Genomic DNA, 25437 nt, shown 5'->3' with positions numbered 1-25437 from the left:
AGGCGGCTCGGCCCGGCCCGGCCGGCCGGGCTGACCCGGGAGAGCGGAGCCGCCGCCACTGCGCCGCGCCAGTCACGGATTTAAACACTTCATTAGCCCGCAGCCACCTCCGGGAGGGACTGCAGCTGGAATCTCCCGTGACATTTGCCTTGGGGTTTGGTGGTTTTTTGTCACTTTTTCTTTGTGGATGTGCGTGTGTCATCACCAACACCCACCTTCTAATACACCACTTGAAAACAATTTTAATCATTCCACTAGAGGAATGCCAATACCGATCAGGACGTTCAATCTCTTGCTTCATTCAAAGAGATTTTAGAGGGAAAATGAGGATGTTTACGAGAAGAATACAGTATTTCAGCCGCCCCCAGCAGCCGGTCTCTGTCCGGTGCCGCCCCTGCGCACCCACGGCGCCCTGAGGGCAGCCCCGCCATGACGGAGCCCGCCCGTCTCCCCGGCAACACTCCCAGCGTGCCCCGCGCGCCGCGGGTCCCGGCGGGCGGCGCGGCCGGCGGGAGGTGAGAGGCGCCATTTTTAAATCGCTCGGGCCGGCGGCAGCCGCGCCTGGCGGGGCTGTGGGCGGGGGTCCCGCTGTGCGAGGGGCAGCCGGGGTGTGCGGAGGACCGGGCTGTAAGGGGGGAGCCGGGCTCTCCAGGGGGCTGGGCTGACCGCGGCCCTCCTGCGTGCGTGGGGTCGCAGCTCTCGGCGGGCGGGGAGGCCCCTTGGCCTCGGCCCGGACCCGCTCGTTCCTCCGGCCCGGCCCGATGCTGAGGGCGCAGGCGGGGCCGGAGAGCCCAGCGCCGCTCTGTGCCCGCTGCTCCAGCTCCGGAACAGCCTGCTGCGGCCTCCGGGGCCTGCCGCGTTCGCCATCCCCTGGCACGCTTCAGGGGCAGGAGGAGCCCGCTCGCTGCAGGCTCTCAAGTGTTTACGCTTGTCTGCTTCGCTGTCCACCAGCCATCCTCAGCCACGTTCACTGTGAGGAAAAATGTTATTTTTCTGTGCTTCTGGATGTGTGTTAACCGTGTTAGTGTTATTCCTCTGACCGAGCTCCTATGTCTATAAGTAAAAAAAAAAAGAAAAAAAAAAAAAAACACAAAACAGCAAAAAGGTTACAGTGACTTAAGCAGCTTGCTTGGCCTCTCACTCAGTCTTCGTCCATGCACTATAAGATCATGCTTTTCACGCTTCTGCCTACAGGAGGTGTGGGATATGTATGCCAATGTGAAACCTATGCCCTCCATGAACAGCACAATTTTGGAGTCAATATGAAAAGGAAATCGTTTTTCAGAAGAGTTTTGGCTGTGGACTAGAGCTGTATTTGCAAAAAGCATCCACTTTTATGCCCGAGTAGAACTTTAAATGAGATTTTAGTAAGTGAAAGTTAATGTGTGTTTGACGGTTTCTTGCCATGAAAAAACTGGAAAACATACATGGTGTGTGGAGACTGGCTGCTCCTGAATACAGCTCAATTTACCAGGTGTAGCTCCCACTCAGAATTCAATTTGATCAGTAAATACTGTCAGTTTGACTTGGCTAAAGCACAAATTTTAACCCTGAGTTAAGAGAGAACCTTGTTTGTTGTTTTTCACCTGATAAGTGACCAGATCTGTAGTGTAAGACAGAAACTGAGAGGGTGGTACCATGTGCCGTGTGTAGGGATGAACACTGCAATAATGGATGTTAATTGTTGTTGAAACTTTTACCTTCAACACTGTTGTGGAGGGAGTGGTAGTAGCTTGCCTGAGACTTCTTACAGAGGTGTCTTCTGTAATGCAGCTGGCATACAGACATTCTCCAGTATTTCTGCACTCAGGTGCACAAAAGTGTTAAGTGTTTCTTTTCGGTGGATTCTGTGCAGTAACATCTGAGCAGTGTCTAGGTTGTGGAACTCTCTAGAACAAAGGATTTCCTGTTCTCTTTGGTTTTGCCTCCCTAGTTTTTTTTTAAGGTGATTGCTTTGACTGTTGGAAGGTCTCTGATGGCACATCAGTAGAGTATGGACTGTTAAAGTGAAATGTGGTGTGCTGTCACATTTCTCAAATTATAAAGAAGGGGGTTGGGGTTTTTTTGTTGCACACTTGATGTTCGTGGGAATTCTGATCTAAGTGTGTTGCATAATTGTTTAAGATAGGGTTTGTTTCACTGAATTGTGACTGTGTAAAATCTGGGTATCTAGTTCAAGGCTGCGATTTTGTGAACATCTGAGCTGTGCCAGCTCTCTGCTCCTGAAAGAGAAAGGCTCGCTCCTCCTCCTGTCTGTTTCCTTGGCTCTTTGTTCCTTTCCCCTAGTCCGTACCAGTTGCCCGCTTTCACTGATGATGTCGCTCGCTGGATTTTTCCATGAGCTCGTGTGACTCACTGACCTCACAGAAGAACTATTGAGTGTCTTCTGCTTGTTCGAGTGTGTTGGCTTCTTGAGTTAAAGCAGTTCATGAAGGGGTCTGATGAATGACAAACACAGGAATAGGGACAAGGAAAGGAGGGGTGGAACCCTCCCGTTCCTGGTGACAGTGCGCTCTTGTGTTGGATTACACTTCTGCTTTAGATCATTATCTGGTCTTACTGTAGACTTGAGAAGGGGTGGGGTTTGAAGAGTTGCTTCAATGAGGCTGTGCTTTCCTTGAAATTTTTGCTCTTTCAGGCAAATAGTTAATTGTTTCAGAAAATCTTGGCTAATTGGCTTAGAAAAAAAGAAAGAGCAAATAAAGAGGTCTGGAGTTGTGACAGAAGCAGGCAGAGAACTGCTTGAGCAAAACTTGGCACAAGGCTAAATACTGTCAGGTTTTTAATTAATTGCAAAATTATATTCATTGTATCATCTAGCTTTTTAAAACTGTGTTCAAACACAATAAATTTGTGTGTTTTAAGTGTGGCATGGAAAAGAGTTATGTATGGCACTCATGGGAGTGACCAAGATGTGGTGCACTCGTGTCATTTGGTTATGCCAGGCGAACAAGAAGGAAGCCTTGCTGTTGTAACAAAATGCCATAAAAATTCATCTAAAGAAAAAAAATCATATTGATATATCATATTTTTCTCTAAATGCAAGTATTCTCACTCTTAAGAGCTCGTAGCAAAGAAATAGTTAAAGTAATATAGCTGAACAATCTTGCAAAGGAAAAAGCGCTTCATGATGTGCAGCTATAAAGAGGAGAGATGTCTATAAGGTCATTCAGCCAGTGTTTCTCTCTGTAGGAGGAGAAATAATTGGAGAAGAAAGGCAAAACAAAGGTGATTCTTGGAAATGTAATTTATTTACTTCACTTAGCTATTCTCCAGTATTACAATTTTACCTATAGAGTGTGCATTTCCTAGGTTTCAGGACTCTGCACCAATGCCTTTGTATTTATACCTGTGGCAAATGATGTTAAGGTTTCATAGTATGAATTTGGGATGACTGATACAAGTTTGCAGTTTGGCAGCTTGATAAAATTTGACAAATAAGTAAGTGTAGAATTAAGTTTAGATATGGTGGTGGGTTTGGTTTCTTTAAAGTATGTTTTATGTTTCTCCACTTCTTGAACGCATCTCCAAGAGAAGAACCTAGTGTTCTTTTGAAGTATTTCTCAAAAATTAGGGGTGTAGTCTTTGTGTAATTTTGAAGATTATTTAAGGCCTGTTCACTGACTGTGAGCAACTACTGTTAGCCATTAGCACAGAAGACATTCTGGTTGAAAATATACCTAAAGTATTTGTATCCCTAAATGTTGTTGACTATTGGCAGTTTTCTGCCAGAAATTATTTTGTGATGTGGGGAAAAGAACCCCAAAACAAGAAAAAAACTCTTTTGCATGTGAATAGGTTAAATATTACAAATTGCTCTTTGTGTTTTCGAGGAAAGAGCTCTGGTGAAGTAATGAAATCTCTGCTGTCTGTTTCACAGTCGTCACCAGGAATGCAAAGCATGACATTTGCCGCTAGATGTCCCTGCAAAGCCAAAAGAGTTTTGTTTCCTTAAATACAACAGGTTTTTGCAGTCTGGAGCATTGTTTTGTCAGCTGCAATTATCTCCCTCTCTTTTCTCCTTTTATCTTTTTCATGAAATCTTCACGCATATGAATACATGGCCAGGTGTGTGTCTTGCTTTGTAATTTGTGCACTTTTTGATAGTAACGAAAGCTGCGAGGAGAGAATATACTTCTCACCTGCAGCAGCTTGGAATAGAGAGTACAAAAGGCTGTGCTCCAGCTTATCTTTTGGCTGCCGTTGTCTCAGAAAGCGTAGTGCTTTCTTGGTGTCTTTATCTCCATTATGCCACTTTGAAATACTTCTTACTCAAGTAAGCGACAGGATCCAGATCCTGCTTTAAATGCTGTGTTCCTTATTCTGAGCTTTGGCTTGATAGTTACATTTAGTATCTATAGCATATGAGAGCAAAGTGCTATTGCCTGGTTGTTGGTTTTTTTGTTGTTTTGGTTTGTTTTTATTGTTTGTGTGGGGGTTTTGTTTGTTTTAATAGTGATTGTGTTAACCCTGTTGATATGGTTAGAGATTCTTAGGGACATGCTGCTTGAATTTTCTCAGAGCTTTCTCTCCTCCCACGTGATTTATTGTCTTTAGCATCACTGACCTGTTCTCCTCATCCAGCTGTTGGTTTCACAATTGAAAATGTCTTTATATTGAGTTTGAAAATTGCTGTTGTCCTTTGTTTCTCAACAGCCAACAAAATTCAGGGATGAAAAAGAGACTGTATTGATTAGAAGGGTCTTCAAAACCTGTGTCATTAATGTTTGAAATTGGTTGTGCATTTGGGGCAGTCCTAGAGGAGAGTGTTCTTTTTTCTGATTTCTTCCTCTTCATTCTCTCAGCAAATTTGGGTAAAGCAGAATACAAACTTGCTGTTGTTGCTTTGCTTAGAGTGATGTTGTAAGTGTAGATTTTTCTCTGACGTTTTCTCGTTTTAGGAATGGAGGAAGGAAAAATGGGAAAGAAAGTCTTGCATTTACCTTTTCTTGACATTATCATGTCTTGGTGGAATGGGTGTTTTTTCCCCAGTATGGAAGATAGATTTTCATCTTGCTTATAGTTCAGGGGTTTATAAAATCAAATTGTAAATTTTTAAGGTACATCTATGAAAGAGTGCAGTGGTAGAAAATATGCATGCAACTGTGCATGTAAAGAAGGTGAGGTATTTGTAGTGATCCTAGGGATTTATCATTGTTTCTGTTTGAGTTTTACTTTGTATAAAGGTGTACTTTGCACACTGCAGACATGGACTTCTTAGGCATCAGTCCAGCTATGCAAGAAGCTAAAATGGCAGAGTAGTTGTTTTCAAAGCTTTGTAACTTCCCTAAAATTCAGTTACAGTCCTCCCTCCCCCAGATCCAGTAGAAGAGTCAGTAATGATCAGATTAATACCTATTGCTTCAAATATCAAAAAGCACTAATGAGGTATATTAGAACACTTCCTTATTTCTCAGGAACTCTTGATTTGTAGCTTTCCTCACACCAATCTGATATTATCACATTTTGAAAATGTCTTTCAGGAAAGGTCACAAGAAACCACAAGATAAGCTTTGAAAATAAGGAAGTGACATATTTCAGGACTGAACTGTGGGCAGGTGTCTTCCAGGCTGTTCCTGATACCTTAACTCTTCTCCAGAAAGGGCTTGTTAGGAATTCAATAGAGAATTATCTGCTTTTCTTCCAGCTGAAATAGAGGTGTGTTGATTATTACAACATGTAGGGACAGTGTGACAGACTTTTTAATAAGTAGTAAGAAAAGCTGTGTGTCTGCTGTCTGTGACCTCTGCTTGAACTCTGATTAAAAAGGCATAATTAGGGCATCATGGTTGGAGTCTCAGTGCATAGCATAAGTAAAAATAACACGTCATGTAATCTTTCAGATAGTAGTACTTGTTCTTATTTTGTTCTGACTCAAGTGACCTTCATCTTTAAGTGTATTCTATACCCCTGGAAGTGCTATTACTTCTCAGGGCAGGCTGCACGAGCAGAGAAGAGTTGCACTTTCAGTAAAGGTTTCTAATCTGTGTTACAGCAGAACCAGGATTCTTCTGTACTTAAAGCAAAAGCAGTGTGTGAAACCTTTGAACAGTGAATGTTCTGGAACGCTAATTACATGTCCTTGTATTTGTTCAGGTGTCTTGGTCTTCTGAGATGTCAGCGTAACGAGTGGATGGTCTTGTAGATTAGTTATACATTAATCTTGTCTTCTCCATACTCACCTGAACAGTCCTCCTACAATGGATGGTTTGGGCAACCTCCTTCCTCTCGTGGGTGAAGGGGGTGAAGCAGCTAATTCACAAGAAATACTAAAACTTTTGATGGATGAAAAAATGCGAAGTGAACACCACAAAGCAAATTACCAAACTCTAAGGGCAGAACATCTAAGGTACACCAATTTAAACAAGTTTCTGTCTTTGAGTTGTTAAAAGTTGAAGCTAAATGTTGGAAGGGATTTAGTTGTGTGTGTGAGATGTGTGTTAGCTATTCCTGTGTGTAAGTAGAGATATGAATGTTGTTCATATTAGAAAATAAACAATTCAAAGTTCCTTAAGACACTGCAGGTGATGTTTCTGCAGCTCTTTTTATGCTTATAAATGTGGAGTAGCTTTTCATTATATTACAGAAAGAGGATATTAATAGCTTAGTTCTTATTTAGTGTCTGTATGTTTGCTTCTGTGTGTGAGTCTTTTGAGCTTTAAAAGGTGACTATAAAGTAAATATGTATTTTATCTTTCAGATTACAAGAGGATTATACCAAATCACAAAATGAACTGAAAAGGTTGTTAGTTGAAAAACAGACTGTACATGACAAATTTCAGCAGCTTCTTGCTGACTTTCAAGAGCAGTTGCTGTCTAAAACACAAGAGCTGGAACAAGTAAAGCAGCAGGTGAGATAATTCACTGGAAGGAATTGGTATGTATTTTTATCCTGTAGTAGGACCATGCATATTTTTCTGTTAATGCAGCATGCATATACCCAGCTTGGATATATTTCAGATGTCTTGAAATTCACCCCATCCAAGTAATGGCTCTTCTCTAGAGTGACTGTGGGTTGAAATTACTGCTTCCTTGTTTAACTGAGTCATCCAAATGCTGTTGTTAGATGCTGTGTAAGACTCTCAGTCTCTATCTGTGCTTGCTCTGATATTAAGAGGAGAATCATCTATCTTGGAGGGTAACTTAGGTGCCTAAACCTGTTAGGATAAGTGACTAGAAAGATAGATATTTGATTTTCTTTGTGATAAAAGCTTTCTTCTTTCTTTTTCTTAAAATATCCCAAGCTGAAATGAAACAAAAAAGCTCCTCAACATTTAAGATAACTTGGATGACACTCTATTTAACTGCTTGTTTTCTTAAAGTAAAGCAGGACATGTTCTTAGGAAACAAATATAATCTCTAACCAAAGGATCCCAGACTCTGAATGGAGGAGATGTGCCTCAGTACCATATCTAGGACTAGTTTCCAGGGACTTCAGGGTACAGATAAGTGAAAGAAAAGTAGAATAAATAAGACTATGTCACAGTTGTGGATGAAATTTTTTGTTTTAAACTGTTTCTTGGTAGATAGTTTGCTTTGTGAACCATACCAAGAAATTTTAACAAAATACCATACAGAATGGTATTCTTTGCTTAAGGCAAGGAATCTTTCCTGATGGTTTTATTCATTCAAACCAGTATCCATGTACCCACTGGACAACACACATCTAATGTGCTTTGTAAATAAATGTTTGGTGTTGCTCATTTTGATCTTATTGGGTTGGTTCACTTCCTGTTTAGGTGAGACATTAATTCTTTATCTTTTATGTGAGTCTGCTTTTCCTTCCCCCGTCCCCCACAAAGGAGATAAATCTCTTGGCAATTCAGCCTGAAATTTGTGTTACTTCTGCTGATAAATGCTGACATTCCAAATGCTTGTGTTATCTTCCCAGAATATTTTTAGTTCACTAATACTTTTTTTGCTTCTGTAACTACTATCGAAATTTCTTTAGAAAAACATAGAAAATTAAGTAAAATTCCTAAAATCATATTTGAAATACTTTATTCCTGGCTATTGACCTATCACAGCATAAATAACTGAATATGACTAATTTTTTGTGATACTTTTCTGTTTTAAGGTGCTAACTCCTCAAAAATTAGAACGGTTAAAAGCAAAAATATATGAAGAATTGGAGTCTCCTATGAGAGAGCGCTATCAGAAGCTAGAAAATGTAAGTCATAAGTATTGAAATTTTATTTCACTTAGATTAGTGATCACTACCTTATAGTTGTTCCTAAAACCTTAGGAATTTAAAACTGAAAGGAGAGCAAAGTATGGCATTATTTCTCTGGTACTGTTGTCCCAGGCAGGGAAGGTTGAAATCATAGAAGAGAGAGGAGGCAGCATTTGGTTAATCAAATATATCTTGTGAAGCAATAGGAGCATTGCATGTACATTTAAATAAAATAAATTTGAAAACTTTTCAATTTTTTTTTCTAACTTAGGAAGTAGAAAAATACAGAACACTATATAACAAACTTCGTTATGACCATACCTTTCTGAAATCAGAATTTGAGCATCAAAAGGAAGAACATGCACATATTTTAGAAGAGAAGAAAATAAAATATGAGGCTGAGGTACGTAGAATATTATAGTAGCTTAGCAAGTATCTCTGACAAAGCTGCTTGAACACTGTGGAACTGTTGGTACTTGAAGGGATGTCAGATTGACTCTATTTCATGTTTGTTTCTATTCTCTTAATTCTCAAAGCACTTCTGTGACTTAGCCTAAGGCTGCCTCTGTAGATTTGTTCAGCGGTGGATTGCAATATTATTTGTGCTGTTAAAAGTAAGAATAACTTGCTTTCTGGTAAATGACATCTGCTTAATGCTGTTTTTAATCACATTTTGATTTGTAACATGATGCTAACTTGAAATTAATAAATTATCTGAGTAACCAATGTAAGTTTAGGATTTAAATTACTTGTGTAGCAACTTTTCAAGGAAGATATATTGTTAGGAGCAGGTAAGGGTACGCTTTGCAAGGTACTTACATGATGTTAGTTTGGATCTAGATAGTGATAAAAGGATACTGAAAACTTTGGTAACTTTATTTCATTTTTATTAGCTCCTGAACAAACCATTTGTATGTTTCTTTGGACTTTTGAAAGTGTAGGTAGCTAAATAAATTGCCAGCTTATTTATGTTTTAAATAGATACATCATTGTAAATGAGTTGCAGATGTCATTTGCATATCCATTTAAGTATTTGTCTGGAAGCATATATTCTAAGATGCCAGATTTGAATGTATTACTCCAAACATCAGACACAAATCAAAGCAATCATCGCTTGCAAAATCAATCTAAGTTTGCAAATGCAGTGCATTAAAAACAGAACAGTTGTCCTTCCTGGAGCTAAACCCACATGCTGCTTTACAGCCTGCCTCTCTCATGGGCTTTGTGAGTTTTTGCTAGTCCTGCAGCTAATTAGCACACTTACACAGAATGCAACTACCTTGAGCCCAGGGCACAGTGTGATCTGATTTCTCTCAAAGGTTTTTTAACATTCCATGTCATTTTGCACAAGAAGGCTATAAAAACATCCTAATTCTTAAATGCTGGCTTGGGCATATAATGCAATTGAATCTCCTCATTTGGAGGGCTTTTGCTGCTGAAATCACGTTTGTTCATAGAGGATGCTGGTGAAACTTTTAACAGGACTGCTGCAGATCAGAGTTTGGACTAATAAATATGGAGAGAATACTTACATACCTTTTTTTCTCTCTCTTTTGGGCCCACTATTATATTCAGTCCATGTAACTTAATTTTGAAATGTAACAATCTATGAATTTATATGTTTGTTAATTATACTCTCCAGATTGGCTTGTACCTTTTGTACTACTTTGTAAGAGAGAGTTGGGGGTTTTTTTTTGTTGTTATTGTTATTGGGTTTTGGTTTGTTTGTTTTTTGATTTATAGTCTGTTGGGGCCCAGTCATATTGGCTGTCTGAAGTTATTAGCAGATTTGAGTTCTGTGGTAATTATAAAATAGTGGAATCATAAGATAAGTTGAAAGACACTCTTTATACTCCAAAATCTTGTTTAAAATATTGAAGTGTAATGAGATCAGGTTGCTCAGGTCCATGTCCAGCCAAGTCTTGAACATCTGCAAGGATCAAGATTCCATAATTTTTCTGGGCAGAAATACTCTTTCAGTATTTAACCATCGTCATGGTAAACTTTTTTCATAATAGGTAATTGGAACTTCACGTGTTTCAAATTGTGCCTGTTGCCTCTCTTCCCATCACTGTGCATCTTCTTCTCTTCTCTGAGCTGAGGCTTTGTTCTCTCAGCTTGTCCTTATATGTCATATTCCTCAACCCTCTGAACACCTTAGTGGCTGTCTGGACTTGACACAAATTCCAGATACAGTTTTACCAGTACTGGAAGGGGGACAAAGGATCACTTCCCTGGATCTGCTAGTTATCCTTCTGCCAATCTGCCAGGATTGGATTGGGTGCTCTGCTGACTGATGTTTAGCTTGTTGCCCACTAGGACCCCCCAGATCCTTTTCCATGGAGATGCTTCGTTGACAACTGCTGTGAGCCTGTACTGTTGTATTGGATTCTCCATCTCAGATGCATGTCTTGTTCCTCTTGTTGAAGAGGATCCAGCTGTGTCCATTCCTTCAGCTTGTCCAGATTCTTCTGGATAGCAGTTCTGCCTTCCAACAGATTGACCATTTCCCCCAGTTCAGTGTCACACTCAAGCTTGCTGAAAGTGACTCCATGCCATCATCCAGCTTGCTAATGAGGACATCAATCAGTGTTGCACTCTGTAGTGTTCTCTGTAGTGTAAAGATCACACTAATCACAGGCATTCAGGTGGTCTTGCTTTAAATTTCCTATTCCAAGCAAATGATTGTTTAAATGTCCACTGCTGCTCTTTTCTGAATTGTTAATTACTGTAATTGTTGCTGTCTGACACCTAACCAATGTAAGAACTTCTTATTTTTCTGATTAACAACTATCAGATTGCAAGACTGGATAAAGATAAGGAAGAACTCCATAATCAGCTGCTTAGCATTGATCCCACAAGGGACAGTAAACGCGTGGAGACACTTTCTAGAGAAAAGGCACAACTGTGTCAGAAATTAAAAGCCTTAGAAGCAGAAGCAGAAGAACTAAGAGCAGAAAGACACAACAGTGTTGTGCAAGCAGAAAATGTTCAAAGAGTACAAGCACGACAGTTAGCTGAGATGCAGACCATGATGCGGTCTCTAGAGGTAAGATTTTCTTTTATTATTTTGCCTCCCTGTAGAGTGCAGTAAGAATAGCACTTGGCCTGACAGAACTGTCACTGAAATCACTGATAATTTTGCCACTGACTCCACAATTTGAATTTCTACATTTCAGATTTAAAATCAAATTGTAGTTGACTGGGAGTCATGCACTGCCAGTTCAACTTTGGAAATTCTCTCAGCTGAGAGACTATGCTGAATGATCTCCTTTCTAAACAAGCGAGTCATATCCATATTTGTAGTCAATAAGAAGGTCATGTCTTGCCACTTGCCACTTAGCTGGACTTAGAAACCAATATGTTAATAATCTGCTGCAGTAAATTCTTTATTTTCAAAAATGTCACATGCTGCTCCTCTCTTTAATCCTTTCCTCATCTGTCATCGTTTTTGCTCACCTATGCCTCTTCTTCACCGCATGACTGCAGTTGTGTAGTACTCAGCTGTTGCTCTCCTTGGTATTTCTGGGCTGTTGCACTTTTCCCAAGATTCCACTGTCTTCCTCGTTTGTTGTCCTCAGACCTTCTGTCAGTCCTTGCTACCTCTTTAGGTAGTGAGCTTCTTCACCTGGATTCTTCACACAGTTGCAGCATGCAGATAGATGGTTCATTTTCTTTTTTACTATTATCAGTGCAGTATACTTCAGTTATGAGATGCTCTGATCTCATCTTAAAAAGTGCTGTCATCTTCTTAGACAGCTTTAAAGAGAGTCCTGCTGAAAACAGAAGTGTTTAGAAAAAGGAAGGTGAAATCATGTATTAGATTACCTTTTTGATATTCAGTAAAGATCAGAGTCTATAATGCAGTAATTGCATTTCGTTTTCTCTCCAGGATGTTAATTCTTCTGTCAGTGTGACTGCATAGGCCAGCATATAACACCATTTGTAGTTACACTGTTTATAGCCCAGTAATTTACTGGTAAGCACACCTGCTGCCTCCTAACCAAGTCAGATTACCACCACTCCTTATCAAGAAGGATTGAAAATGAGAGTGATACAGGAGGTGTTAGGGAAAAAAGTTGTGACTTTTCAGTAAAATTCAAGATCCTTTTTGTATTGGAATATATGGTTGAGCAAAGATTAATATTTATATATTATATTATATATTATTATGTTATTATTATTAATGAGTCAGTAATATCAGAAAGCTCAGATCAGTCAAACATTTCAAATAAGTAACAAGAGGCAACCCAGCTCCAAAAATCTTAAAAATACTTCCTTCATTCAAGGCAGAAAAGAAGTCTGCTGAACTACAGGCTGATCGCATTGAGAAAGAACTGCAGATGAGTCATGAGCAAAACATTCTCTTAACTAGCAAACTTCACAAGTCTGAACGAGAAGTCAATTCCTTAACTGCTCAAGTAAGTGCTTTTGTGGTATCTTAAATGTTTTTCACATCCTGTTACGTTTTTCTGCTTATATTTTAGACTAAGAATAAAGTAACAAGGTCTTCTGCTGTGACTTAAAATAGGTATGGAATTTTCCCCTCAGTTCCAGTTGAAAGACAAAGAATATGTGACTTTACAGGAGAACTGTCATACCTGAAAGTATCTCTAAAGAGTGAGGTTATGTTTTTATTATTCCATCTTTTTTCTGAACAGAATAAGACTTTTGAAGTGGTATCCTTATATTCATGTTTTTAATGTTCATGAAAACAGTCAGCTTTAGAGCTTTAAACTGATCTTTCCTTCTTTTTTTCTTTTTTTCTTTTCCTTTTTATTTTTTTTTTTTTTCTAATGGAGCTATGGCTTCTGGAGATCTTAAAAACTATCCTGTGAATGGGCTGTGTTAGCTACAGGAAGCAAGCTGCATTGGAGTTACTTGTGGAGATTTAGGTTATATTAGAAGCAGTGTAGTCACACTAGCACAGCCTTTTTCTTGGGCTAATGCCAGCATAGCTTGTACAGAAACATTTCGGTACAGAATTGCACCACAATCTTTTAAGTATTTTTTACCATTGTCTTGAAACATACTTGAGTAACTTGGTTGGGTTGGCACCAGATCTTAGAGGTTTTGTTCTATGTTTGTACACTTTTCTTTTTTTTGTTTTGTTTTTTTTTTTTTTAATCTTTTTAAAGTGCATATTTATAAATACTAATTATTTAATTTTGGTCATTAAAAAGTTCTAATTTACCACAGGAATAAGGTCTAGCTATACCACTATTTAAAGCCTGCTTATGTAACATACCGTACTTGGCCCCCAGGAATGCTAAATGGGAGGGGAAAATTTCTGGTAAACGTTTTTCTGCGGTTTCTCAGAATATATAGAAGATTGTTACAGTCTTTATTTTTTGTATCAGCTGGTCTTCTCTGCTCCTCTCCAGAAGCAGGACAAAATAAAATGTTAGTCGTGTTTCTCAAAGGCAGGAAAATAGAAGCTTTACTCTACTAACCTCCACCTGCTTCTGCTCCCACTCAAACCTATTCCTGAGCACAGGTGCATGTTTGTCTTCTGAATTTTCTGCCTTAAAAAAGCCACCTTAAATCTTTTCAAGTTGCCCTGAAAAGTTATCAACTTGATATATAAGCAACTAAATCTTCCATGTAGTTACTTAATAAGCTACTGTGTCATTCTTAACCTTTTGCCACTTGTATATGCTAGCAGGTTGTAATTACATTTGTCATTGTGAATGGATTTTCATTATAAGTGCTTTCCTCCAGATATTTAATTCACATTGACCGTGTAATTACTGCGTTCAAATGCCTAAACTATAGAAAGTTTCCGTGCAAGCAGTAATTTTCTTTGATTTGATGTTCTTAAAGCTCTTACTTTTATGGGGCCATTTGATGTGTCTGTAGAGCAGTATTTGATTTAAAATGCACTTTAAAACTATGAAGACCTGGATTTTGAGTAAGTAATGTAGCACTCCAGGAGGCCAGGGGGACTATAAGTAGTTTCCAAATTGAAATTTCTGTGGGAAGTAGTTGATATTCTGACTTTGGATATCACTGTTTTGATTTACTTATGGAGATGAAATTTAATTTTATTTTAGCTTGACTCTGAGGTATCTTTAATCAGAAGTGAAGTAAGTATATATAAATTTATTATAGTTAATTTGGTGTTGGTTTTTACTAATTCATAGGTAAAAGAACTTAAACATTCACATAAGTTGGAAGTAACAAATGTCAAACTGGAGGCAGCAAGAACAAAGAGTGAAGTAGAAAGAGAGAGAAACAAGATTCAAAGTGAAATGGATGGTAAAGTATGACATTATTTTGTAATTATTTCATCTGTTAACTTCAGTTAGAATAATACAACTGTTGTTTTCTCTGAACGCTTCCCAGCAGTCTTCTACTTCTGGTCTAGGTCATAGATCTGACAATTCATTTGGTATTTTAAATAATTGTGTTGTTTCACTTGCTCTACTAGGCAAAGAACAATTGAAAGCAGTTTTTCATTTATGTAAATTAGTGCATTTGTGACACAACTTGTGCATAATCTGTTTCAAGTTATGTACTTCATATGGTTGTTTTTTTCTATTATTGCTAAATTCTCGAGTCTTTCATACTCTGCTTGAAACTGTATTGTGCCACAGAGTTTCAGTGGTTGGGGTTTTTTTTGATTCTGTGTCTGTGGAATTGATACCAATTCCATAAGGCTGCCACATGAAACAAAATACAGTACCTAGGTCATTCTTTGAAGGAAACAGGCATTGCTCTAAGATACCTGATGCACCTGAGTATGTAGGCAACTTGAAATAGCTTTCTAGAGTGAAAAGGCCAAAACTTTATTCTACTAGTTGTGTTTAAATCACACAACTATACAATTGCACAGTTTTAAAGAGAACTGTCCTCACTGATTGGCCATAGCCCCAAGATAGTACCTTTATCTTCCTGAAATAATTGTTTCTGTTCTTTTGCTTTAATATTAAGTTGGCTAAGAGCAATGAAAAAGTGGCGTTTTCTGTATTGACAATATACTTACAGCGTATTGCAAGCTAGAAATGTTGGACCCTATGAAATATGAAACTGAATACAGACAAGATTTAAGTTAAGCTGGACTTAATGTGGAATTCCATTTACATTGCTTGAATTAGCTAAATAACCAAGAGTCACTGTTAGAGCATGTTGGCTTATTTGCCAGTGAATACAGGGGTCAGTTACAAGATTTTAGTTTTGTTTAATTTGTTCCTGCATACAAAGTCATGGTTTTAGAAATGCCTCATTTGGTAATATAGGTGGATTAAAATTGAGATTTGTTGTAGCCCAGTTACTGGTTTCACTGACAACCACTTTCTGTTTACTGTAGACTTTTCCAGAAAATGAAAATTTTCTTGCTTGACCTTTGCATGGCTGTTGTGGAACACTTTTTAAAATTTTAAAATCCAGACACAAATGCTTTGTAGAAACTGCTCTGGAGTTTAAATCTGTAATAATATTAATTGTTTAGTTATTTTGTTTATTAAAGTAAGAAACTCTCATAGACCATTATTCCAGTGTAATGGTTACTTTTCAAAAGTTTTGGAAATACAACTTATATTAAGAAATGTCTCTTCTTGTTTTCTTGTGTTTTGTTTTTTTTTTCTCCTTTCCCCATTCATCCTGTCACTTTTACTTCCCTTTTGTGAATTTATAAAGTTATTTGAATATAGGGTCCTAGCAGGTTCTTATCAATAATGACATGTTTAACTTTTTTTAATGTATAATGCAGGATTGCTGTCTGACAAGGAAATTCTTACTGCAGCTGTTGAACGTCATAAAGTGCTTTTAGTAGAAAAGGATCGGGAGCTAATTCGTAAAGTGCAAGCTGCCAAAGAGGAAGTTTTTGACAATATTGCAGTCTTACAGAATGAAAAGTATGTCTGCTGATTTCCTCCTCAGTTTCTAGAAGAGGACTGTTTTGTGATACTTTTAAAAATATCACTCTTAACTAAACACTTCTGACATTTTGTAGTGATTCTTGTGTGTATGTTGAATAATGTTTCAGATTAGAACTCGAAAACAGATTAGCTGATCTAGAAAAGATGAAACTGGAGCAAGATTCTTGGAGGCAATCTGAAAAGGATCAGTATGAAGAGAAACTACGGGCTGTGCAGATGGCAGAAGAATCTAGCAAAAAGGAACTTCAGCGTTTGCGGTAGTGTCACTTTTCTAATCTTAGCACAAATTTCTCATTTTCCCCTCTTAATGTCTTTGCAGTAGACAGTATAAAAGCTTACTATTCATAGATACAGAAATCTTCATTATGTAGTGTTCATTAATGTAGATTAAACAAAATTATCTTTTGCACTATGTGAAAAAGAGCACAGAATTAAAAATTAACTATTTGAAACGATAACTCTTTTCATCCAAACCTTTAAGTGTTATTTTCTATGACCATTTTGAAGTAATAATTTGGCAATACACCTTTGTTAAAACTAGTTTAGTGTGCTGGCTGCTGGCATAGTCCAGTGCTAGAGTAGACCATTTCTCATTCCACAATGGCACCATAGCAGCAATTGGCAATCTGAGACCCTAATATGATATCTCTGAGTTGGCTATTATGGTTGGGAGTTTACTTAGCTTACAGTTGAAGGTCAGCATGATAAAATGAATCATACTCCAAAAGTCTTATTCCTATGTGAATTGTGAGAATGAATAGAAATATATTTTCAACACTTTTTTAGTTAAATATTGATCAGCCTTTCAAATAATGCTATTTATTTCTCAGGCTGATTTGTCCTAATTTATAGCATCTGTGTTTTGATTAGATAAAAATAAGGATGTCTTACACAATTTTAGATTAAAAATTCAACAGCAAGCTATACAGACAAAAGAGCTGGAAGAAAAGAAATGTGAAAATGCTAATCTGAAACAGGTAAGGTTTTATTGCATTGTAATGTTTTATAGAGAAATACATTCTTTTGTAGTAACCATGTCCTGTGTTTGAAGATTAGATTGAATTTTTAAGGCTTTTTTTTTTCCCCTGAGGGATGAAATATGTAATTCAGATATTTAAAGGAGAAGTGTTCAGAAATCAGTTGTGCTTTCCTGGGCCTCTATAAATGGATTACAGTTTTTTGCTTCATGTGTTTTGTGGGTAACAGGGATTTCAAAGCTGAATGTTTATAGACTGGTATATTGAATATGGTTGTGCACTATTTAACTGGAGATTCAGTTGCCATGGAGACTTATAAATTGTTTCTAGGTAATGCTTTGCATTTACACTGTGTCTCTCATCTGAGGTTCTTCAAGTGTTTAACAGATGTTTCATAAATGAACAAACTAGTGTAAAGAGGTATATTTCTATTGCAGAGTCAATTGATGGCAGTGTTGAAAATCAAACCTATTTTTTTTAACTCCTGCTTGCCTGTGATGTTATTTAGTAGGTAATAACAATAGCTGTGCATCAAAGTACTCTGAAAGCTGGGTGCACTTGAAGTTCAAGACAATTATTTTTTCCTCCAGAAATCAGAAACTGAGGGATCTAAGTGTCCATGTGGGGGGAGGAAAAGGAAAGGGAAATGATCATTTGTATATGCTGGCTGCAGAGGCTGGACTTTTCAGTGCTTCCTTGTTTTGTGAACTGATCAGTACAGTCACTGTTGGCTGTAACACTCCCTGTGATATGAGACAGAAGAGCCTGGAAAGCCCCACAGCTCTGCTACTAAGTATTTCATGGTCCTGGATTCTGTTCAGGCCTGGGGCTGAAGCGTTGGATTTCTGAAATTCTGGGAGACACTTCAGTGGCAGAAGTGTCCTGCCTATCTTTCTCATTTTAACTACAGTAGAAATCCTTTGTCTCATAGTTATTTACTGTAAAGCTTCTGGAGAAACTGTTGAGTAAAGAGAAAAGAAACAAGTAAAAAAGGCTAAAGAAAAGCTAAAGCTAGTTGGTGTCTCCATTTTGCATTGTCTCAGAATCTCAAAATCAGTTGCTGGTTATTTGCATACATTCTGAAATAGAAAAAATCTTTTTTGTTTTGGTAGCAAATAAATGATATACAACTCCAGCTTGCCTCACTTTCTCAATCAGAAAAAGATTTGCTGGAATCCAATCAAAAGTTGAAGGAAATAATAGAGAGATTGAAACAAGAATGTCAACATGCAAGGGCTCAGGCAGAGAAAGCTCAACTGGAAACAGAGAAGTAACTTTTTTCTTTTGGCTTTGCTTTTCATGCTGCTTGTGTTTTTCTCATATGGATTACTTAACTGTGGATTGTAGATTCTGAATAAAGTCAGAAAACGAGGTTAAAATGAACAGGAAATATTGGACAGTTGTAAAAAATGGCTGTACATTCTGTGGGCATAGTGTATATAAAAACTTCTGTCATGTCACCTTTAAAACCAGGAGTTTCTTTCCATTCGTATCTGTCAAAATTAGTTATTGATTAATGAGATACACTGCTTGCATAAAATGAAATTCTATTTAACTGAAGTGGGTGTCAAACTTCTGTAGATATAGATAGATAGATCTAGAGTTTCAGACAGTTCTTTTAAGAGTGTTTAAGCTGTACGTGTGAAAAGAGCATTCAAGCATTGTATTATGCATGATAAGGTTCCACGGTCCCAGTCAGTATATGTGTGAATACTTCCTTCCCTTTCCCACTAGCTACTTTTAGCAGATAGAAGGTAAGTAAAAGCTTATAGAATGTCTTCTAGTTCCTCTCATCAAAATTAAAAATCATCACTTTGCTTTTTTTGCACAAGCTTGACTGCATACCATCAAAGTATGACAATAAATGATGAAGGACGGCAATAAACGATGAAGGAAGCCAAATTTTATTCAGATTCCATATACAAACGAACACTTTCCTGGAATTTAAAGATGAATTTGTCAGTCTGAAATAGTTTTTCAGAATTTCCTAGTTTAGTAACCAAATATTTGTCTAACTAATACTCAATTATTGTGTGGTGGTTGCTTTAAAAAGTCAGTGTCCCAGATTAAATACAAAATTTCCAAAGGGTATAATGTAACTTTTTTTTTTTGTTTTAACATCTCTTTTCCTACTAATTGGTGCTGCAATTGCTATGTTGTCATTAGTTAGAGTAGTGCGTTTCAACTTTATATTTGAAGATGTTATTGCATTTGGACTGCAGAGTATGTCACTAGCAAGCACATTAACTACTTTGCATGTTTGCTTTAGGGAGGTGTGCCCACATGTTGAGTGAGATCGTTGCTGTTACTTGAATGACTGTCATTGTCATTTACATATTTATGGATCACAAAACAGTCAGGACTAGGTTTTCCTGAGTAGTGGTGGATGCACTAATACTAGGTCTTCTTAAAATCTGCTACACAGAATCTCACAATTTAATTTTAATTTTTTACAGCAATGTAATTAAATATGCCATTAGTTCTTGTCTAGTTTGATTCACAGTGCAGGTAACCCAAACAAACAAGGCAGCATGGAGAAACAGCTCCTTTCCTATACACTGCTAGAGAACACAGCCTAATTTTAGTGTGTTGTAACCATGCAAAAGTCTAAACAGATAACATATGCCTTTGGTGGTGTGTGTTCAGCTTGGATGTTGTCTAGAAACCATATCAGTGGGAACTTCTTGTTGAGCTGGTGTTTGTTCTGGTTGGTAGCACGTCCTGAGCAAGTCTGTTACAAAGGTTTAGTAGACCCCATAGGGCAGCACCCTGCTCTCCTAAACAGAGAAGGGGGTTGTCAACTCTTCTGACAACTGATGTTTGGAATAGGAATCTGCTCTTGTGTTCCACTGCAGTGGTTTGACCTGAATTGAGGAATTTTCTCTGGGTGGTTTGGCAGCATGCCAATCCAACAAGGCACCAACAATTTGCTTCTTGGAATCAGTTTTCAAAATGAGGGTTGAAGAAATCCTAGGATAATGCACAGGTTCAAATGTCGTAGTCACAATTAGATTGTTAACATAATCAAATTTACGTCAGATCCTTTAAGTATATAAAAGTAGGTGTTGTGAAAAGATGCATCTGTTTCAAGAGTCTTAAGGTATTAGCTGAACATGCTGCTTTGTATGACTCTTGATTTTTTAACCTGATTTTTCCAAAGGACTTCAGAATACCAGCGTATGGAATGGCTGCAGGAGAAGCATGTGCTTACTCAGCGCATCACGGAGTATGAAGAGAAATACAAGCAAATGAAGAACAAGCTATGCCGAGCTGCTGTTGCTCAGAAAAAGGCATGCTGTCTCTTCCTTTTTGAGTGATCCAGTCTGTGTAAAGTTCAACTTTATGTTGGCCAGCTAGAATTGTTTCCATGTTAAGAGTTTATTTGCAGTCTACCGTATATAATAACTAAATATATTGGGTTCTTCAAGATTAGCATAGAAATAGGTTGATTGACACGCAAAAGAACATTACAGCCAACAACTTCGTTATAATGCCATCAAAGATTTTGTGAGGCTTTCTTTGCATGTACATGTGCATTGATTGTTAAGAGGTGAGAATGATACTAGATACTAGACAAATGATGTTCTACTTTTCCTTGATGGAAGATTCAAATTTTATTTCTTCTCCTAATCTTACTTTTTATGAAATAGTTTGGAAGGAAGGCAGGTTGTTTGTAAAACCTCAAGATTAATTAGTGGTGTTATGCATTGAACATAGGTTATGAAACCTACCAGTATCTTTTGAGGTCGTGGAAAGTTAAGATCAATATGAGAAAAAAACAAAGAAAAAAAAAAAAAAAAAACCAAAAAAACAAACAAACCAAAACAAAAAAAAACCAAAAAAAAAAACCAAAACCAAACACACAAAAAAAAACCAACAAAAAAAACCCATCAAAAAACAACAACAACAAAAAAGAAGCATACTTTTTTTGTTATGTTTATACTCATTTCTACATGGTCATTTAAAGGATGACTTTTGTGATTTTCAGATACCATTAATGTTTGTTAGTACAACTGGTCACTAACCAACAAATGACTAGCAGCTGTGCCTCTTTCATTCCCAACTATGGATCATTTTCCATCTCTTCTTCTTCCCAGCATGGCAATCTAAGCACCTTCAAACAATACAACATCTCTTCTTAAAGAAGGACAATCCTATTACGTGTCACAGCTTGAAACCACATACAATTTAGATTTAATTTTTACAGGATCTAATCTATTAAGGTATTACTTAGCTGTTTGAAACATCTGTTTGACAGAGAAAGACTCTCAATGACAATAAACAAAGGAGGATGCATGAGAAAATAGAACTTTTGGAAGCCAAGATGGAAGAACTAGAAAAAGAAAATCAAGTGTTAAATAGGTAATAAACTTTGCTTTTTCTTAGCTTGAAAAATTATATATATGCTCAAGGTATGACTCACAAATATGGAGTATTTTTGAAGATACGTGTTACCTAGATTGGTAACCGGAGTCCAGTCTAATGGCCTTTACAGCACTAGAATTCTTTGAACAGATTCTATTTAGGATGGGCAGCTGAGAACTTATGAGACAGCTGCAGGGATGTCTCTTCAAAAAGAAAAAGAGGAAAAAATACCGTATAGGCACAGTTGCAGGAATCCCTTTAAAAGAAGGAAGTGGACAAGACTTCAGAATTGCAAGAGAAACAGACATGGCATCCTCTTTGAAAGATGAAGTTCTCATTTTTCTCTTTTCATTGAGCCCCTATGGAGGGCTTGATTTTAATAATTAATGTGGCTTCTCTGACTCATTACTTTGAATGGTATTAACAGCTTAATTTATTTTATGTAAACTCTAATCTGTAATAGAGCAGATAGCTAAATATGTGGAGGGGTATTTAGACAGACATGTAGGCAGAAGAGCATACACAGTTCTTCTGTGTAAGGATAGGTAGAAACTGGAGGTGTTAAACAGCAGAGCACTCGTGCAGAGCTGTGCTGCTGTGTTGGGATAAAAAACATCTTGAGCAATAAGAAATCTGTTATTTCCTAGACAGAATGTTTCCTCTGAAGAATATGCTCGCCTCCAGAAGAGGCTAAAGGACCTGCAACGTCGGCACAATGAATTCCGCAGTATAATTCTGAATCCTGACCTACCGTCACTCAGTGCAGTCGGTGTAACGCCATCGTCTGCCTTTCCTCCTGGGCCTGCGGCGTCCTTCTCCTTTCTTCAGGTGGGGAGATATTACAAGCTGTGGAAATAACACAGCAGAAGAGGATACTGAAATAGTTCTTTTTTACTGACCTTAGTCTTAAGGAAGGCGTATTTCATCTTTGAACAGAAGTAAGAAATTTTGAGTTATCTGGAGATGCTCCCTTCCTCGCGATAGGAAGGAGTACTTGAAAGACAAAGGATATGTTACAGAATGTAACAACTGGGTAGTTTTAAGCCAGTTCTCCATACTTTGTCCTTCCCCTTAGAGGCTTTAAATAGCTCCTTCTGAGCAAGAAATGCTACTGCTGTTCTCACATGGTTTCATTATTACACAGCAGTATTGCTGCTCTTGATTTCTTGTGTGGTTAAAAGCATCTTAGGCTGAGCTACTGAGGGTGAAAATCTCTCAGGCTGAGGTTGACCAGGTTGACTTTACAGATTCATGATTACTGAGACCTCAGTTTTGTGTGCTCCTTCATCTGAGAGGAGGAACATCTGCAAATGTATTTCTTCCTGATACTGTTCATCAAGAATATCAGAAAAATACTCATGAAACATTCATGAGTAGAATTTAACAAATAAGGATGCTTTGGACTTCACAATTTTTATTTTCCTTAAAGAAAGTGAATGTATCACTCATTTTGGTCCCTTGTAAGTGTGCAAAATGTAATAGAGCCACATTTTTTTCCTTTAAATTTCAAGGAGGAGCAGCATCAAAGAGAGCTTGCCCAGCTTGGCAAGCGATTGGAAGAATTAGAAACCAGACAAAGAAAACAGCTGGAAGATCTTGGCCCATCTAGAGAGCGGGTAATGGTGGGATGCGGGGACTTGGCAAGAAATAAGATCACTGGAGAAGGTGAAGCACAAAGTGAGGACTCCAAATAAAATCTGCATACTCTTGATGCTGTTAGCTTTCAATAACTTATCCTTTGTACATGCTTTTCATATTTTGCCAAAAGCGTGGCTGTGTGTGCCTGAATAGCATAAGATATATTCTGCGTAGTTACCCCTTTGTGGCTCTGCATGTTTTACTGCTGGGTTGATGGACCAGCAGGTCTAAGGACTTTTCTCACTGGGAGTCATAAAAAGGATATGGAGGGTTGTGATTCATGAGGGGGCTGCACCCTGAATTTGTGTTACCAGTGTGATGATATTTGGCATAGCAGCAGTTACAGGCTCAATATTGGGATTCAATTGCAGACAGTTTTTCTGGTCCACTCGACTTCCCACTTCTCTGAAGTGCCGCTTCTCTGGGCATGTATAGGGGAAGTGAAGTCCCTTCCACTATAAGCCAAGAGCAGGTTTGGGATGATTTGATGAAGCTGAATAGCCACAAGTCTGTGGGACCTGATGATGTGCATCTCAGGGTTCTGAGGGAACTGGCTGATGTTGTTGCTGTGTTTGGAAGTCATGGCAATCAGGTGATGCCCTCCGTGACTGGAAAAAGGGAAACATTGCTCCATTTTTAAAAAGGGAAGAAAGGATGAACCATGAAACTACAGACTGGTGTGCCTCACCTCTGTGTCTGGGATGATTATGGAGCAGATCCTTCTAGAAGATGTGCTGAGGCAAGTAAAAGACAAGGAGGGCAGCCAAGGTAGCCACCATGGCTTCACTATGGGCAAATTGTGCCTGAGTAATATGGCCTTCTGTGATGGAGTGACAGCAATGCTTCACAGGGGAACACCAACAAATGTCATCATTTAGACTTCTGTAAGCCTTTGATACAGTCCCACATGACATGCTGATCTCCAGATTGAAGAGACATGGGTTTGATGGATGAATCATCATTCAGTGGATAAGGAATTGGCTGGATGGACACAGCCAGAGTTGTAGTCCAAGGCTCTATGTCCAGGTAGAGGGTGGTGATGAGTGGGGTCCCTCAGAGCTCACTCTTGGGACTGATGCTCTTCAGTACCTTCACTGCTGACAGACAGTGAAAGTGAGTGCAGCCTCAGCAGGGTTGATGACAGGAAGCTGAGCTCTGCAGCTGACACAACAGACAGAAGGGATGTCATCCAGAAGTGGGCCCATGGGGACATTATGTAGTTCAGTAAGTCCAAGTGCAAGGTGCTACATCTGGGTAGGGAAAATCCCAAATGTGAGTACAGACTGGGGAAAGAAGTCACTGAGACCAGCCCTGCAGAGAAGGACAGTGGAGTTCTCATTAATGAAGGGCTGGTCATGAGCCAGCAGTGTGCATTCACAGCCCAGAAGCCCAACCACATCCTGGGCGGCAGCAAAAGCAGGACAAGGGAGGCTTCAGGGAGACATGATTCTTCCAGTATCTAAAGGGGGCTATAAAACTGAGAGGGACTTTTTCTATGTCCAGAGAGTGTCAGGACAAGGAGCAACAGTTTTAAACTGAAAAAGGGCAGGTTTAGATATTAGGAAGAAATCCTTTACTGTGGAGGCGGTGAGGCACTGGAACAGGTTGTCCAGAGAAGTTGTGGATACCCCATTCCTAGAAGTGGTCAAAGCCACGTTGGATGGGGCTTTGAGTAACCTGTACTAGTGGAAGGTGTGCCTGCCCATGGCAGGGGGATTAGAACCAGGTGATCTTTGGTCCCTTCCAACACAAACCATTCTGTGATTCTGTGAACCATTGCCAAGACTCCTTCTCTATAAGGTTTGTTTTTCAGTTTTTTTCCATAAAGTCAAAACATTAAATAATCTCAGCACAAGAAACTTTGAAAATTGTTTTTCAAGGTTTGGGTTGTTTAAAATAAAACTGACATTTAATATAAAAATTCAAAACAGTTTTTTATAAATCCTTTAACACTTACTTGATAATATCCTCTTACTACGTCAATGTGAAAGTTAATGTATGCTACTCTGTGTTGCAGTTTTGATTACTACCAATGCCATAATCCACATCTAGGTTGGTATTTTGATGCAGATTAAAAGGATAAAATGAAATTTTAAAAGCTCTGAAAACTTCTATTTGTTGCCCTTGACAATGTGCCTCTTGTATTTCTATAATGGGAATAGGCAATAATTAGATTTTTTAATATAATATAGCAGAGATTAGTATAAAAATTGCATTATGTAAATATGTCTGTATTCCTACTGTAATTTGTAAACTACAACAAAAATGTTTATTCTAGGTTGAATATATATATTTTTTTTTTTCAGTTCATTGTCAGTCCAGTAAAAGAAATTTGTGAAGGATCAGTTATTTATCTAAATGTTTTTACCTGATAATCCAATAATGATGACTTTCCTGGAACTGG

The 25437-nt window shown here is 38.2% G+C and overlaps 1 protein-coding gene across 3 annotated transcripts; it reads left to right on the top strand.

Moving 5' to 3' along the window:
- The first annotated feature begins 474 nt into the window (after positions 1-474).
- CEP83 (centrosomal protein 83) lies at positions 475-25437 on the top strand. Of its 3 annotated transcripts, none has more exons than XM_041409868.1 (16): positions 475-515; positions 6097-6349; positions 6701-6851; positions 8078-8170; positions 8445-8576; positions 10971-11222; positions 12463-12594; positions 14317-14431; positions 15885-16029; positions 16161-16310; positions 16955-17030; positions 18143-18300; positions 20191-20320; positions 21289-21392; positions 22043-22223; positions 22907-25437. In XM_041409868.1, the coding sequence occupies exons 2-16, from the start codon at positions 6201-6203 to the stop codon at positions 23087-23089; spliced, it is 2151 nt and encodes a 716-aa protein (XP_041265802.1). In that variant the 5' UTR covers positions 475-515; positions 6097-6200; the 3' UTR covers positions 23090-25437. The 3 variants fall into 3 exon arrangements, with proteins under 3 accessions (XP_041265802.1, XP_041265803.1, XP_041265801.1); XM_041409869.1 differs by having other exon boundaries at positions 493-515; positions 6191-6349; XM_041409867.1 differs by lacking the exon at positions 475-515 and adding an exon at positions 5559-5658.

Source organism: Onychostruthus taczanowskii, unplaced genomic scaffold (assembly GCF_017590055.1).
Source record: "Onychostruthus taczanowskii isolate IOZ18803 unplaced genomic scaffold, ASM1759005v1 scaffold31, whole genome shotgun sequence".
Lineage (NCBI taxonomy): Eukaryota > Metazoa > Chordata > Aves > Passeriformes > Passeridae > Onychostruthus > Onychostruthus taczanowskii.
Note: the sequence above shows the minus strand (reverse complement) of the source record. Positions and strands in the feature narration are given on the sequence as shown.

Coding starts and splice junctions, on each gene's coding strand:
- CEP83 (XM_041409868.1), top strand. CDS start 6,201: ATGGATGGTTTGGGCAACCTCCTTCCTCTCGTGGGTGAAGGGGGTGAA. Junction 12,595..14,316: donor TCAATTCCTTAACTGCTCAA/GTAAGTGCTTTT, acceptor ACTAATTCATAG/GTAAAAGAACTTAAACATTC. Junction 20,321..21,288: donor CTGCTGTTGCTCAGAAAAAG/GCATGCTGTCTC, acceptor TCTGTTTGACAG/AGAAAGACTCTCAATGACAA.